The sequence below is a fragment of the Sebastes umbrosus genome, chromosome 1, assembly GCF_015220745.1.
Source record: "Sebastes umbrosus isolate fSebUmb1 chromosome 1, fSebUmb1.pri, whole genome shotgun sequence".
Classification (NCBI taxonomy): Eukaryota; Metazoa; Chordata; class Actinopteri; order Perciformes; family Sebastidae; genus Sebastes; species Sebastes umbrosus.
The window spans coordinates 20,415,668-20,429,498 of NC_051269.1; the positions used below are offsets into that span (position 1 = coordinate 20,415,668).

Below are 13,831 nucleotides of genomic sequence, written 5' to 3' on the forward strand. Positions count from 1 at the left end.
TTAACAGCACTGACAACTAAAGAAAATGTTCATATTTCAAAATGTATTTTCTAGGTTTGAGGAGCCTAAAGAGCACCATGACGACCGCACAGAAACGATGCTGAAAATCTATGAAGACGGCACGATCGCTAAAGACAGTCAAGACAGGTACTGACATACACTGTGCACTAGGGATGCACAGATTCGACACTGATATCGGATATCAGGCTGATACTGACTCAAATAACTGGATCGGGTACTGGTGACAATGGGGCCGATCTATTCAATTCAATTTTATGTCTACGTCTGATTACATGTACTACGTCATATGTCAGCAGCACGCCGGTAGAACACATAGCTGAGGAAGCAAACAACGAACATGTCAGCTGTTTGGAGGTATTTCACGCTTGCTTGCTTTTAATACTAAATAACAATTCAGTAAATTTATATTAAGTAGAATGTATCAGCCATTGAAACAAATAAGTTCAAGAGCCACCACAGAGCATAAAATAGAGAATAGTTTTATGATTTGGGCCTGATTTCTAAACTTTATATGATGATTTAAGGACCACACTCTATGCTAAAATGTCTCCTGTCTCAACAGATTTTCTTCTGGCTGCGTTATAATGAAGAGCTTGAGTTGTTTATTATGGAGGGAACCACTTTGTGATGGATTTTATTTGCAGGAGGGAGAGAGAAAGTAGTTTATGACATGATTTATGTCTTGTTTCATCACTCCATCATATATTCAGTACCTTGCAGATCCACGTGGGCTGGATAATCCTGCAAGAATAACACAACCAATCATTTAAATTTGTGATTATGAATACCCTAAATGTTATATTAAATAACAGGTTTAGTGGTAGCAGTGTGGTATATAGTATAGTATACAACATTTATTAAATATGTGTTCATGTATTGGGTGTCAGAGTGAGGCACCTCATTTATTTTGTCTTGACAGTGACAACCAGACCTGTGTCACAGACCAGGACAGACACAAGAACAACCGCCCGCTGATCCTCGAGTCGGGGGACAGCTCTGTCAAGACCAATCGTCCAGTCAGGCCCAGAGTTCCCACGGAGACGTCCAGCCTCAATGAGATGCCTTCATAAACATGTCATTTCTGTGCCCCTCTCCCCTCCATGCTCCTGTGCAGCAATGTGCCTTAATTCAAACATAACAAGCCCCAGGACGATATGGGACTTCCTCTACTGTCCAGATGCTCTACGTTACATTTTGTCAGCAGTGGGGAGCTGTCAAGAGCTCCAAGGTGAGCCCTTGGATAGACACTAAGTGGAAGTGCATACATGGATGTTAAAGACTGTCAGAGCTGGACATGGACAGCATCCGTATTCAAACAGATAACATCATTGTGAAAAGTCTGCCTTTCTCCCTCTTAACTGTTCCCCAAAATTAATTTTGTTTTTGTGTCTGCTTAGTTATTAGTTTCAGTCTAATGTTCAGTTTATTTGGTACATTGTCAATTAAGGTGTTTGAATGACACAAGCTTGTTAGTCAGTTAGTTTGATAGTTAGTCTGTTTTATGGGTTCATAGAATTTCTGCTGCCGGGATGTCGGAGTAGATCAGCTGCTCAGCAGCTCAATCAAGGAAAGTGTGAACAGGTTTGCCTCATTATGTCTTCTTAGCAGGGAGGGCTGCGTGCTGTTACAGTGTAGGAAGATAGTTCTGCAGTAAATGACATTCTGTTATATTTGTTGTGCTCTTTGGTATGTAATAATTACCCATAGATTAATCTTGATGTCAGCAGTAACTTAGAAACCTTACAGTAAAGGGTATATTTAGTATTTTTCAACCCTATTTTCCCATGTTTTTGTGTCTAAGTGACTAATAGGGACAACAAATTTTGTCCAGTATTGAGGGAGAAATCTGTAACAAACTGCGAGGGCAAGTGAGCAGCGTCAATATAACGTTACGTTCACTAAAAGTGCTTGTTTTGCCACTGACGGGCTCAGATTGTTATTAGAAGTGTCTGACAACATTATGGAAAGGACCCTACAGAGAAAAAATGTTTTTCTTACCTTTCGCTTCCATTTTGTTTGTTATTGTGTCCAAGTCCCGCTCAAGGAGAAGTCTCGTTGTGAAATCTGAATATCTGTATTCTCAAATAAATACAGGCGGCCTTCGAATTTAAAGACCTCATCCACATTGCCGAAATCATCTAAATATTCAGTCAGACACTATTCCACTGTTGTCTACCGGCAGCACGTCACCTCAGACTCAGATTTCACAACAAGACTTCTCCTTGACTGAGACACTTTTGATAACAATCAGAGCCTGTCATGGCAAAAACAAGCACTTTTAGTGGACGTCAATCACAGTGCCCGCTTGCCCCAATAGGAATACATTACAGCCCGTGAGCGGCTGCTGTCTACAGCGCTCTCCCACGATACTGGACCAGTTTCAGAAATTGTTGTTGCTATAAGTCAGTTAGACAAAAAAACATGGGAAAATTAGTGTCCATGTTGGAAAATACCAAAGTTACCCTTTAATGGTAATTTAATTATTTTGAATGATTTTAATGCCTGCTCTGTTTAGCTCACCCGACACTTGCCTAGGCAGGTGGTATAGTAGGTTCTGGTAAGGTGAAGCTGAGAACGTGAAATGCCTTTCATCGGAGTAAGAGGAGAGAGCAGTTGGCAGCTTGCTGTGAGGCTGCAGCTTTCTTGTGTTTGTTGTTCTTTTTGTTCAGTTTAATTTAGTTTTATTGAATTTCCCAGCTTTCGTTTTTGCCGTTTTTTTTCAGTTGACTTTTTGTTAATAAATGCCACTATTTTTGCACTACTCCTGCTTATCGACCTGGTTCTTCAACATCCTTGTTTGAAGTTTTCCGGTGCCAAACCACCTCATCTCCCCTGTATATGGGGAGGCGGCACTACAATCATAAAGGTGTTACTTACAGAGTGAATAATATCTTACTTTCCTGCTTTTTGTTGCTCTGTTTGTGCTTCGGCTGTTTAAATGATAAGTATGCTGAGAGTGAATTCTCGCTCTGTCTTTTTTTTTCCTACAGTGTGTGTGTGTGTGTGTGCGTGTGTGTGCGTGTGTGTGTGTGTGCGTGTGTGTGTGTGTGTGTGTGTGTGTGGAATTGCTTTCCACAGAATCTATTCTTTGCATAAAACATTTCTTTTTTGGAAGCTGGAGGCTGATGATGGATGACTGCCCAGGTCCGATTCCCCAGAAGATTGTTGAACCGGTGCGACAGCACAGATGGAACACAGCAAACGCAATGATGTGTGTGTCATTCTGGGTGTCAGTGTAGGTCACATGTTGATGTGTGTGTCTCCTCTAAATGAGGCAGTCGGTTCCAGGATGGTGTATGCAGTGAGTTTTTTTTTTTCCTCCAGCAGTTTCTACATCTACATGCAAGAAGTGGAAAACCTCGAATTACAGAGGTGTGTGAATGTGACTGGCCTTGCCTTAACCTCGATCTCCTGCTAGTTTTTTTTAGACTCCACACTCATCCTCGATATCCCCGCTGACCCAGGCGCTGTCTAGAAATATATTCCTCTTGGTTTTGCCTCTCGACTTCAACGCACGTCAGTGTCAGCGTGCTTTAAGGCATTTGCCCTGCAGGAAATCAGCAGGTAACTTTCCTTTTTGAGACTTCCCCTCTCCTCCTTTTCTTACTATATATCCTTCTTAAAGGTGCTCAATATGATATTCAGAGCATTAATATAGCAGCAAACAACTAAAAATGTGTGTGCACAAATAAAAAATGACATGACTATTTCACAAACTGCTGTGCGACTGGTCTGGACTGATGGCGTTGTTGCAGAAGCGTAGCACCCACCCTCCGGTTCCCCCCCAGGTAAACACTGTTAGCGCTGTTAGTACTGTTAGCTATGGGCTACCGGCTCAGCCGTCACCATGTTGAGAGCCATGCAGAGGCATTATAAATGCTCCAAATCTTGCATTTAGTACCTTTAATTAATCATGTTGGCATTTCAAACAGTTGCCATGTTAAAATTGACGAGAAGTGGAACATAAAGGTATTTACCCCACTAGAAGAGCTGCCATATATCACCAGAATAATTTGAATTTGAGAGAGAGAAAGTGATGTCAACCGTAAAAGCTTTTTTGAAGGACCTTTTTCTGCGAATAAAAACAACATCTTGAAGCAACACAGAGCTCAGTACACAGGAGCGATTCAAGGTGAAACCTCCCCACCTGCTTCCAGCACAGAGACAGGAGCAGCCCCTATTCCCGGCACAGGTAAGGATGATAATGAGGCGCTAGAGTGATGGCTTCAGCGCTCAGAAGGAGAAGGTTATTTACATTTACACAGCCGGAGCGAAAGTGGGTTTGTTCAGAACCGCCGCTTCACAGGAAGTATTGGGGTCATGCTGGCCTCAAGGAACAGTCCCGCTCTGCAGAGGAGTCAGAGGTGCGGATTCATTAAAAATACATGTGTGACAGCAGAGTAACAAATGGCTGCGCCTGTGCTCTGGTCCTGTACTCCCTCCCCGTGGTCATTCATCATCTGCACTCATCGAACTACCAGGTCCATGTTCGCTGTTCATTATTCTCTCAGTCTCTGCTGGGCTCCCTCTCCTACTGCTCGAGGGGCGGAAACAACCCGAAGGTTATTTCCACTCCAAGAAAAGAAGGGTTTTTTTGGAGGTAAAGTTCATAGAGAGATGGTTCTTATTTTTTTAACAATTAAGATGGGCCACACCTTTGCTCCGTTCAATCCACAGCAGGTGTAGACACTTACAGAGGAAGAACCCTGCCTCCGAGGCTTCATTTTATTTTAAAGTCATACAATTGAGGAAAAAACATTAAAGATAGAAGAGAAAGATAAAGATAAAATAAAATGAAAGTTTAATTATCTCCGTGCAAAAAGTGGGTCACTGAAGGAATAAAAGAGTATGACATTAAGAGGAATACAATTAGAGCAAATAGAGCAGATTGAGGATAAAACTACAAATGGTTATATAATGAGGCTGAAGACAGTCTTAATTATGTTGCTGTACAGAGCTGCAATTGGCTCCAAAGATTTTACTGACTAAAGGCAGATCTATTTTAATAAATTATTACATGTGGTTTATGGATTGTGGCTTTCAAATAAGATGAGAGCATAGTGGGGGGTATTGCAGAAAAGTTAAGTGGATATGTGGAACTGAAATTCAAAGAAACCCTGGATTTTATTTTTTACGAGACCAGAAATTCCAGAAATCACATCTACCGAAATGTAGAGGCGTCTCACCACCGGGATAGCTTTAAAAGAATAGTTTTACATTTTGCTTCTCGTTTGTTTTCTTGCTGAGAGTTAGATGGGAAGATTGATACCACTTTCATGTGTGTTGTAATCCGAGCTTCTCTGTGCTTTGTTGACATAGCAGGGATGGCCGTGCGTACATTTTAGTGCATGTGAGCGTGCCCCACTGGCTAGCTAAAGGCCGCCGCTCTGCACTGCATGCGCTCATATGCCGGTTACAGCTGATAACGCCATCCTGACTGACGCCTCCATTGCGGAACCTTAACGCCCACCTTTCGGTTCCCCCTCAGGTTAACACTGCTAGCTCTGTCAGCAGTGTTGCATTTGGTTTCACCGTTAGCACCGTTAGCTACGAGCCCCCGGCTCAGCTGTCGCCATGTTGAGAGTCGTGTGGAGGCAATAGATATGCTCCCAATGTCACATTTAGCACCTTTTAAGTTAAGCGTTTAAGCTACTACATAAAGCAGTACTCTTTAAAACAATAAAGAAATCTTTTTGTGCACGATTCTTGTGGCAAATCACAACAATTTACAATGAAGAAGATGGAGGTGTGAAGACAGATATTCACAGAGGAGCGTGTGTAAAATGAATAGTATGTAAAGAAAATATCGAGAAAAAAGTAAAAAAAAAATCATAATGATAATACCTGGAAGTAAACTGAAATAGAACGTGTTAATTAGTGAGCTTTAGAGGTGCTGGTTTATTTTGCTACCTCTGGACGGAGCCAGGCGAGCTGGTTCCCCCTGTTTCCAGTCATTATGCTAAGCTGCTAAGCTATGCTATGCTGGCTGCAGCCAGAGAGAGAGCAACTTCATTCTCTGCTCAGGTAGACATTACTCCTCTATAATCTTACAAAGCTAACAGTTGTTTGCTGCTATATTATAGAGCACCTTCAAGTCAGGCCTTTCACAATAAGTCCAGTGTATCTTTGCCTCCTTACAGGAATTCCCCCATGAGATGACAAGCATCATTGTTTTTACAGCGTTGACTTTGTTTTATTTCATTTCCAACATATAAAACCAACCACTCCCTTGTCTATAATGGCGAGGGATTTGCTGACCTCTTTTTCTGCCTGCTGTTGTGGACTGGAGGGGTAATTGGAATCAATTTTGATGCCGTTATCGGCGGTGACAGATGCACGAGGCTGCGGTGTGAAAAGGTCAAGGGGTTGAGGGAGCCCTCCCAGGGGACTCGAGATGCTTGACACATGAAAAATGTCATTCCTGAATCAATTTCACACTGGTTTAATCCCTGAGGGCGTTTTGAGCATGACTCTTTCTTGTAGTTGTCTTACTGTTGGCCACTGAGCAGCTCCAGGCAGCAGGTGGAGGTTAATGAAGATGTTTAAGATATAGAGACTATTACTCCATCACTTTATTTACGGAGAGCTTCCCATCCAGGTCAGGACTTACTTCTTCTGGGTGCCTAAACTTAATTAGAGACATGTAAGTCAAAGCAAGTCAATATTCTTTATCACTCACTGGCCCCCATGCTGTATAATTAACCCAGGAGTCAGCGCCAAGGATTTTCATTTGACCCCAGCAGCTCTGTGGGTCATATTTATATTCCCGTCCTCTTGGCCTACATGTGGAAGTGTGTCAAGGAGAAAACATGCCATTTGCATTTTTCTTCACATGTATTCACATTTCAATATGCAGAGATGTTTTAGTCTCAAAGTCTAGTTTACACTGAGTTCTTGTTTTCTGAGGATCAAGACAGAAAACAGAGGGTTGGTAGGAAAATATCATATATATAAAATATAAATAATATCATAAATATAAAGCAAGGACTCTCTGTCTGTCTCTATGTCCATCACATAACTCGAGAACTGTTCATCCACTTGGTGGGTGTATTGCTGTGGACCCAAGGGAGTGCAGTGTCAAATGTGGTCCAGTTTGGCCAGATGGTGGCGCTATAACAATGAACTTTAGGATCTGGCCTGTAACTTTTGACCTTTAAGTCTCAGAAACAAAATTTAGTGTGTCCAGACGAATCTATCTAATTTGCATCTTGATTGATTTTCCGCCACTTTGAATTGTGTCCAAATCAGATTTTTTTGTTATTCCTCCTACAAATCTTGAGCAATTGGCACCAAATTTGGTACAGAACATCTCTGGACCAAGCCGGAAATATTACGTTTTTGGATTGTTGATGTTCCTTACAGTTTAGCTGTAGCTGGCCCTCAGAGTTACCTCAAATGCTGTGGGCAGGGCTTATTTTACAAAAAATGTCATATCTCCTGAACGCTTTGTGCTATTGCAACTGCATTTGGTGGACATGTGTAGATATGATGTCTGAGTGACCTTGACAAATCTGGTGGCATTTTGCCTTTAGGTGCCACTGCAGCAGCAGCATCTAATTATAAAGGAAGTGCCTGTCTGTGTATGTACAGTATGTATGTATGGCAAGCAATCGGCCCATACTGGACAGGCACACGCTCCAAACAGGCACAGCACTAGTATCGATTGAAAAAGGTGTATATAAATAATCAGTAACATTAAGAATATGAGTCTGTGTTCAATACAAATGGTAAATTAAGGTTGTATGACTTTGATTATGGTATCCATTTTGATATTTTTTAAGTTTAAATTGATTAAGAGGCAAAATACAACAACAAACTTGAAGCAAACCTGCAAAGTATCAATGTTATTTGAATCATTATTTACATCAGGCACCTCAGTCACTTGTCATAATTATGTGCAGTGGATTTTCTATACTCCAATTATAAAGGACCAATAGTTGTTATTTTCACTGAGTTTCTCAGGAACAAACAAAATAAATTCCTTTTTAGAAAAATCTATTGGCCAATTCGATTTCAGAAATATTGGTCACCTCAAGACATTTCTTATTGTGTTGGACGTCTGCGGTCCTGAAGCCCACGAATTCATTCTTCCAAAACCTCTCCAGGGACTGTCACTAATGCAATAACGGAGCTGACAAATTGAGTTCCTTTTATTGCATCGACCAACAATGGCAGCGAGCGAACGTGTCCTTGACTCAGAGGAATCGCAGGTGTGAGCCTGAGGATGTGTCAAACCTGCATGCATGCAAGACTCAAGAGAGGCCGCCCAGCAGCTCCTTATTAATCAACAGCTTGTTGGGCTGCTGGCCATAACCCCCCATCTTCTCCCTCTCCACCTTCAAATCCACCATCCTCTTCCCCCATCTCCCCTCCTCCTCATCTTCTTTTTTATAGCCACAACCTCCCTTTCTGATCAGCAGCTCAGCACAAAATGATGAACCATTATCACCCATTAATTAAGATCTCTCCTTGACGCCTCCACAAAAGTAAAGAAACAAAGCTCTGCAGGATTCAGTGTAGAAATCATGACGTGATTATTGTGAATATTTCTAACAGATAATTATGTTGCTTTGTGCCAATTTGGCCAAAGGACTTAAACATCTTGTGTGGGTTGGGATAACCGAATTAACTTCAGTTTCAATCATGAGGAAATGTGGTTGAAATTCTTGGCAAATTACAGCAACACATAAACTTGTTTCCCCCTTTCATGTTTGGGCTTTTGCAATCTGTGCAGTGTCTGATTCTTTCCATTTTATGGACAGCTATTGACTGACATCTCTGTTGGCTGACCTACAGCCAATATAATGTATAATACGTCAGTGCAAACTGGCTCTGTAGTCTCTGAATTCTTCCTTTCTTGGTTGGGAGTTTGGCTTTTAACTAAGACCTCATGAGCAAGTTACTATATGTCATTGTTCCTTATTTTTCTTTTAAAGGTGCTCTATACAATATCCAGAGCATTAATACAGCATCAAACAACTATTTGTTGTACTGGTGTACAGAAGCACTCTTTTGTACACCAGTCAATCCTAAAACCAAATATGGAGCCTAATCCCAGATCAAATGTACGTTGAAGGGCCCTGAATATCGTCTTCTGTGATTGTAATGTTTAAATGTACGCATCCTTGTTTCTTGTCTTTGTCCTTTCTGTGATGTTGCAAATGGAGCTGCTGTGATGCAAAACAAATTTCAGACCTGTCTGACAATAAAGTATTATCGTATTATTGTATTATGGTATTTGTCATGTAAAGATAAAGAGGAGAAATGTCTACCTGAACAGAGAATGAAGTCACTCTCCCTCTGTGTGTGTTGTAATCAGATCTTCTCCGTGCTTTGTTGACATATCCGGCCGGCCTTGTATGCCTTTTAGTGCATGTGAGCGTGCCCCACTGGCTCGCTCAGAGCCGCTGCTTTGCACTGCTCTCATATGGCGATTACAGCTGATAACGCCGTCCTGACTGATGACTTTGTGACGGAAGCGTAGCACTCACCCTATGGTTCCCCCCCAGGTTAACATTGTTAGCGCTGTCAGCACTGTTTTCGGTGTTTTTACTGTTAGCTCTTTTAGCACCAATAGCATAAGCCGCTGGTGTAGCTGTCGCCACGTTAAGGCAATAGAAATGCTCCCAATTTGGAATTTAGCACCTTTAAAGAGTGAAGTGTTAATTGGATAATTCAGGACTTAATCGTCTATATTTGTGTTGGTTTGTAATTAAAGGATATTTTGGTGTTTCTACAAAACATCTGATTAATAGTTATTCACAGTAACTGGGTACAGTTACAGGTTTGAATAGTTTCCAAATTATATCTAATATAGTGCTAATTATAAAGACAATAGTAGTTTCCATGAAAGAAAACCCAAGGAAATTTTAATTAATTGGTTATTCATTTATTATTGAAAACGTTATTCTCTATTTACATATACACATTTTTATTTTTTTTTTTCATTCTGTGCACTGACAAAAATACTCTCTCAGTTATGCTAGCAATTAATTGGAATAAATTAATTAGAAGAGTATACCATTTTTACACTGTCTTTGTTTCCCATATTTAGCACCATATTAGGAAACTTATTAGGAAAGTATTACTAAGTTAAATTAAATTTAAACTACTAAATTTAGTAGTTTTTGATAAACTAACTGACAAACCCCACATCTGCTATGGTCCCAGCCATAACTTCAGTTTCCTAGTGTGTCTTTTCCCTTTTTCCTGTTTTCCAGTTCCCCTGTCTGTGTTGTGTGGGCGTGCCTGGTAGTGTGTGTGTGTGTGTGTGTGTGTGCGTTCTCCTCCCACCTGCAGGTTCCCGCGCTCACTGACGTAATCAGCTCACCTGACTCCAATCACGTAGCCGGCAGTAATCAGATGATCAGCCACACTACTTATACCCGGCCTCCTCAGAAACTCATCGCCAGTTCGCCACCTAAGTGGTAGACTAACCTCGGCCTCTCTTGTTCTGAGGTTTCTTGTTACTAGTTCTGATCGTGCTTTTGTCATTTGCTAACATGTGTTTTTCTCTGTGCCTAGGAGCCCTGTCTGCCTGCCTGCTGCCAAATCTGCCTGCCTGTCTGCATTGCTTTATTCCCCAGCCCCGGTTTTTCCCCTTGCTCATTCAAAATTCACATTTTTGGTAATAAAGCCTCTTTGTTCATTTTTCATCTGCCTCCTGTGTCTGCATCTGGGTCTGCCTCAAACTGGTCTTAACAACATCTCAAACTTGTTTATACTAAGAATTATATTATTATCTACTATAATGATTATAATTATTAATGATTCTACAATTTTTAATCATTACTGTTGACAGCCTCCCTGAAAATGAACACGCACTTGTTGCTTTCAGAAAAAAAGAAGGATGTAGCTTTTTACCAGGTTACATTTTGTGGTGACATTTTTCCATGTCTCTCAGTGCAACACTAAAGACGCCATGTCTTTAGTGTTTTAGATCCAGACGGACTGACGTCAAAACGTGGTGTTTGCTGCTCACATTTACATGTGTAAAAATGTACTCCGAGGTGTTGAACATGCAGCTGTTACTATGTGTTTATGCATATGAATGTGTACAAGATTGCTGCTGTTGCTGCAGCAGTAATAGAATTTCCATTCATGCTTTCCCAAAAGGCCCACGAGGCAGCACTGCTACATACACAAACAAGTGACAAGGCTTTCACCTCAAGGACTCACGGCTCCACTGCCTACACATATGAGCACAATAGACCATTCAGGCTAACCAGAGTTAATGCTTTGCAATAATGAAAGCCATCAGGGAAAGAAACCTTGACTGCAAGTTTCCATTCTGTGTGTACGACTTATTGAGGAACACTTGTTTTCACTTTGGGGGGCTGAAATATGAAAATCAGGTATTTTTACATTCAAGGCGCATACAGCATTATCACTTTAATAATTACTCTTGTTATACTTGAATGCAAGAGACAGCAGACAGCAATCAAATCTCCCATTTTCAAGATGTTTTTTCATTCATTTCTGAAAAGGGTTCTTTTAAGTCAAGTGCTGCTGTAGTGAGTGTCTGAGCTGAGTTTTTGACAAGTTTTGGCACTCATTGAAAAGGCCCGAGGTTGGATTGGCTCTGGGAATATGCACAGTGGAGTGCAAAAAAGGGCGAGTACGGGAAAAGAAGGAAGATAAATGTCTTGTCTGGTCAGAGATCTCTGAGGAGGAGCAGGGTGAGAGTAAACAGAGGTGTGGAACAGAAAAGAAGAACATGAGAGAAAAATCTGGTCAGTAGTCAGTCTCATATTACTGTGCAGATGTAAATGTCATGTAAATCCCCTGTGTATATCTGTTATAAAACTTCATTCAACAAATGTTATACACAATTGGCCTTTATTTTTAAGGGGGAAAAACAACTTGCCACATAACATTTCAAATCAGAAGCAACCTTAAAATGGAAAACAACAATAAAAACTCTCATGTTGGAGAACCAAAAACAAAACGTGGCAAATATGAATCATACAAAGAACTTTTGGAAGCACGGAGCTGCAGTATTTTCATGAAAACATGCAGCCCACATTGTTCATCTTATTCTCTTATAATCTTCATTTAGTGAAAACTAGATTTCAGTAGTAACAGTGACAGTCTCTTTTTAAAGTAAACTAGCCTTGAGCCTTTCAAATGTATTCAGAGTAAGAGACATTGAAGCCTCTACAGCTGCATTTTAGGATAAGCCCACTTTTCAGGACGATCCAAGTGAAACAGCAGGAGAACAAAAAGATGTTCTTGAAATTTCCAAGAGAAAAAAAATTTAATAGAAGTATCAAGATAATAGAAATTGCTTAAGTTCTACTTTTTCACAGTAAAATATGTTTTTTTATAGTAATCTTTAACAAGATGTAATGAATCAAGACCCTTCTGAATTAACTACTCATACCTACAGTAATCCTGGTGCAGCAATGTAGCTTTGTAAACATTTTTTCTTATCATGAACGGAATTACATAAACAACGTTGCTGCCTTTCTGCAGGTCTTTTTCAATCAACAATCATCTGCAAGCACCAGGTGGCACATGCTCGTTTATTTATCGTCATAAAAAGTGCAACCAACTGCCGCTGCAAGTGTGGCATTGCAGTGATTTAGTTAAAGGGGTTCTTCTAGGCTCACTGTGTGTGGAACTATCAATGTTGTGGTTTGATCTATAGACTGTATATAAAGATGGACGACATGACAGCTCCCCAAAGGTGAAGCCAAAACATCTGGATCGCCCCCTTGTGGCTGGCTGCAGTATAGGTCATAAATCCCGCCCCCTCGATGTGAGCGGATGGGACATGGACCAAACTAATTAGCCAAAGTGCATGTCAAATACATTTTTCCCAAAGATGTTTTCTGTCATTTTAGGTAGTTCTTATCACACTGATGTATGTTCAAGTGTTAATTTTTCTGATAAGTTTGGTTTTAATGAGTTATTTGATGCTATAAAAAGGGGGTGAGACGTCATGATTGACAGCTGTGAGTCTCTCTCGCTGACCAGCTGTGGCCGTGCTCGGCTCGTGATTGTTGGGCGGGTGACCTCGATACCGCGGCACCACCGCCCGATCACTACCGCGCAGACTGTAGTTCCAAATGACGTCAAGATCTCAAGATTGCAGCTCCCGTATCCGGGATATTTTGGCTTTGGCTTTCTGTACAGTGGGAGGAAGTGGAGACGCGTCGTCCATCTATATATACAGTCTAGGCTAGACTCAGGGTTTTACAGCCGGGAACATTTCACATCCTCATAATGTGACCAACGTAGTTACCACATATGCGCTCTGTCACAAAGGTCATCATGATTTCAAAACAGGAATTCAAAACTTTCAAAAGAGAACTGACTGTAAAGAAAATCCAAATGATGCAATAAGTCAGTAAAATCCACCCTGCAGCCACAGTGTCCGCTTTCCTTATGCGCTCTAACCACTGTCACCATTGTGTCATTTACACACTAAAACTGTGAGTGAACACTTTGTTCAGTGCTCAATGAATGATGTGTGGTTACACGCTGTTCACTGAAAATATTAAATGTGAACATTTCAAGGTTTTAAACCCTTTGTGATGTGACAAACTGTCTCATATCTGCTGTCTTATTACATAACAGATCAACAGCTTTCAGAGGCTGCACAGTATGTGGTCTATTATTTATTGAAACAAGTCTGACATTACAAAAGAGCGTTTATGGCAGTCTAGAGGCCCTTCACTTAGAAGGCAATGGATAAGAATGATACATTTAAAATGCTATGAAATGAGAAACATTTGGGGTTTTTTATGCACAGTGAATAAAAAATAATTCATCTCTTTTTTTCTCTCAAAAATCTTTGTTTTTATGT

The 13,831-nt window shown here is 40.8% G+C and overlaps 1 protein-coding gene across 3 annotated transcripts in view; it reads left to right on the plus strand.

Annotated features, from left to right (window-relative positions):
* rnf207a (ring finger protein 207a) overlaps positions 1-1,889 on the plus strand; it is a 28,854-nt gene extending 26,965 nt beyond the window's left edge. Inside the window, exons 16-18 of one of the 3 annotated variants that reach the window (XM_037779003.1) lie at positions 55-147; positions 315-375; positions 941-1,076. In XM_037779003.1, the coding sequence (XP_037634931.1) occupies positions 55-147; positions 315-375; positions 941-943 (157 nt within the window). In that variant the 3' untranslated portion in view covers positions 944-1,076. Of the gene's footprint in view, positions 1-54; positions 148-314; positions 376-940 lie in introns of all 3 variants that reach the window. The other 2 variants (XM_037779010.1, XM_037778994.1) reach the window with 2 other exon arrangements.
* The last annotated feature ends 11,942 nt before the right edge of the window (positions 1,890-13,831 follow it).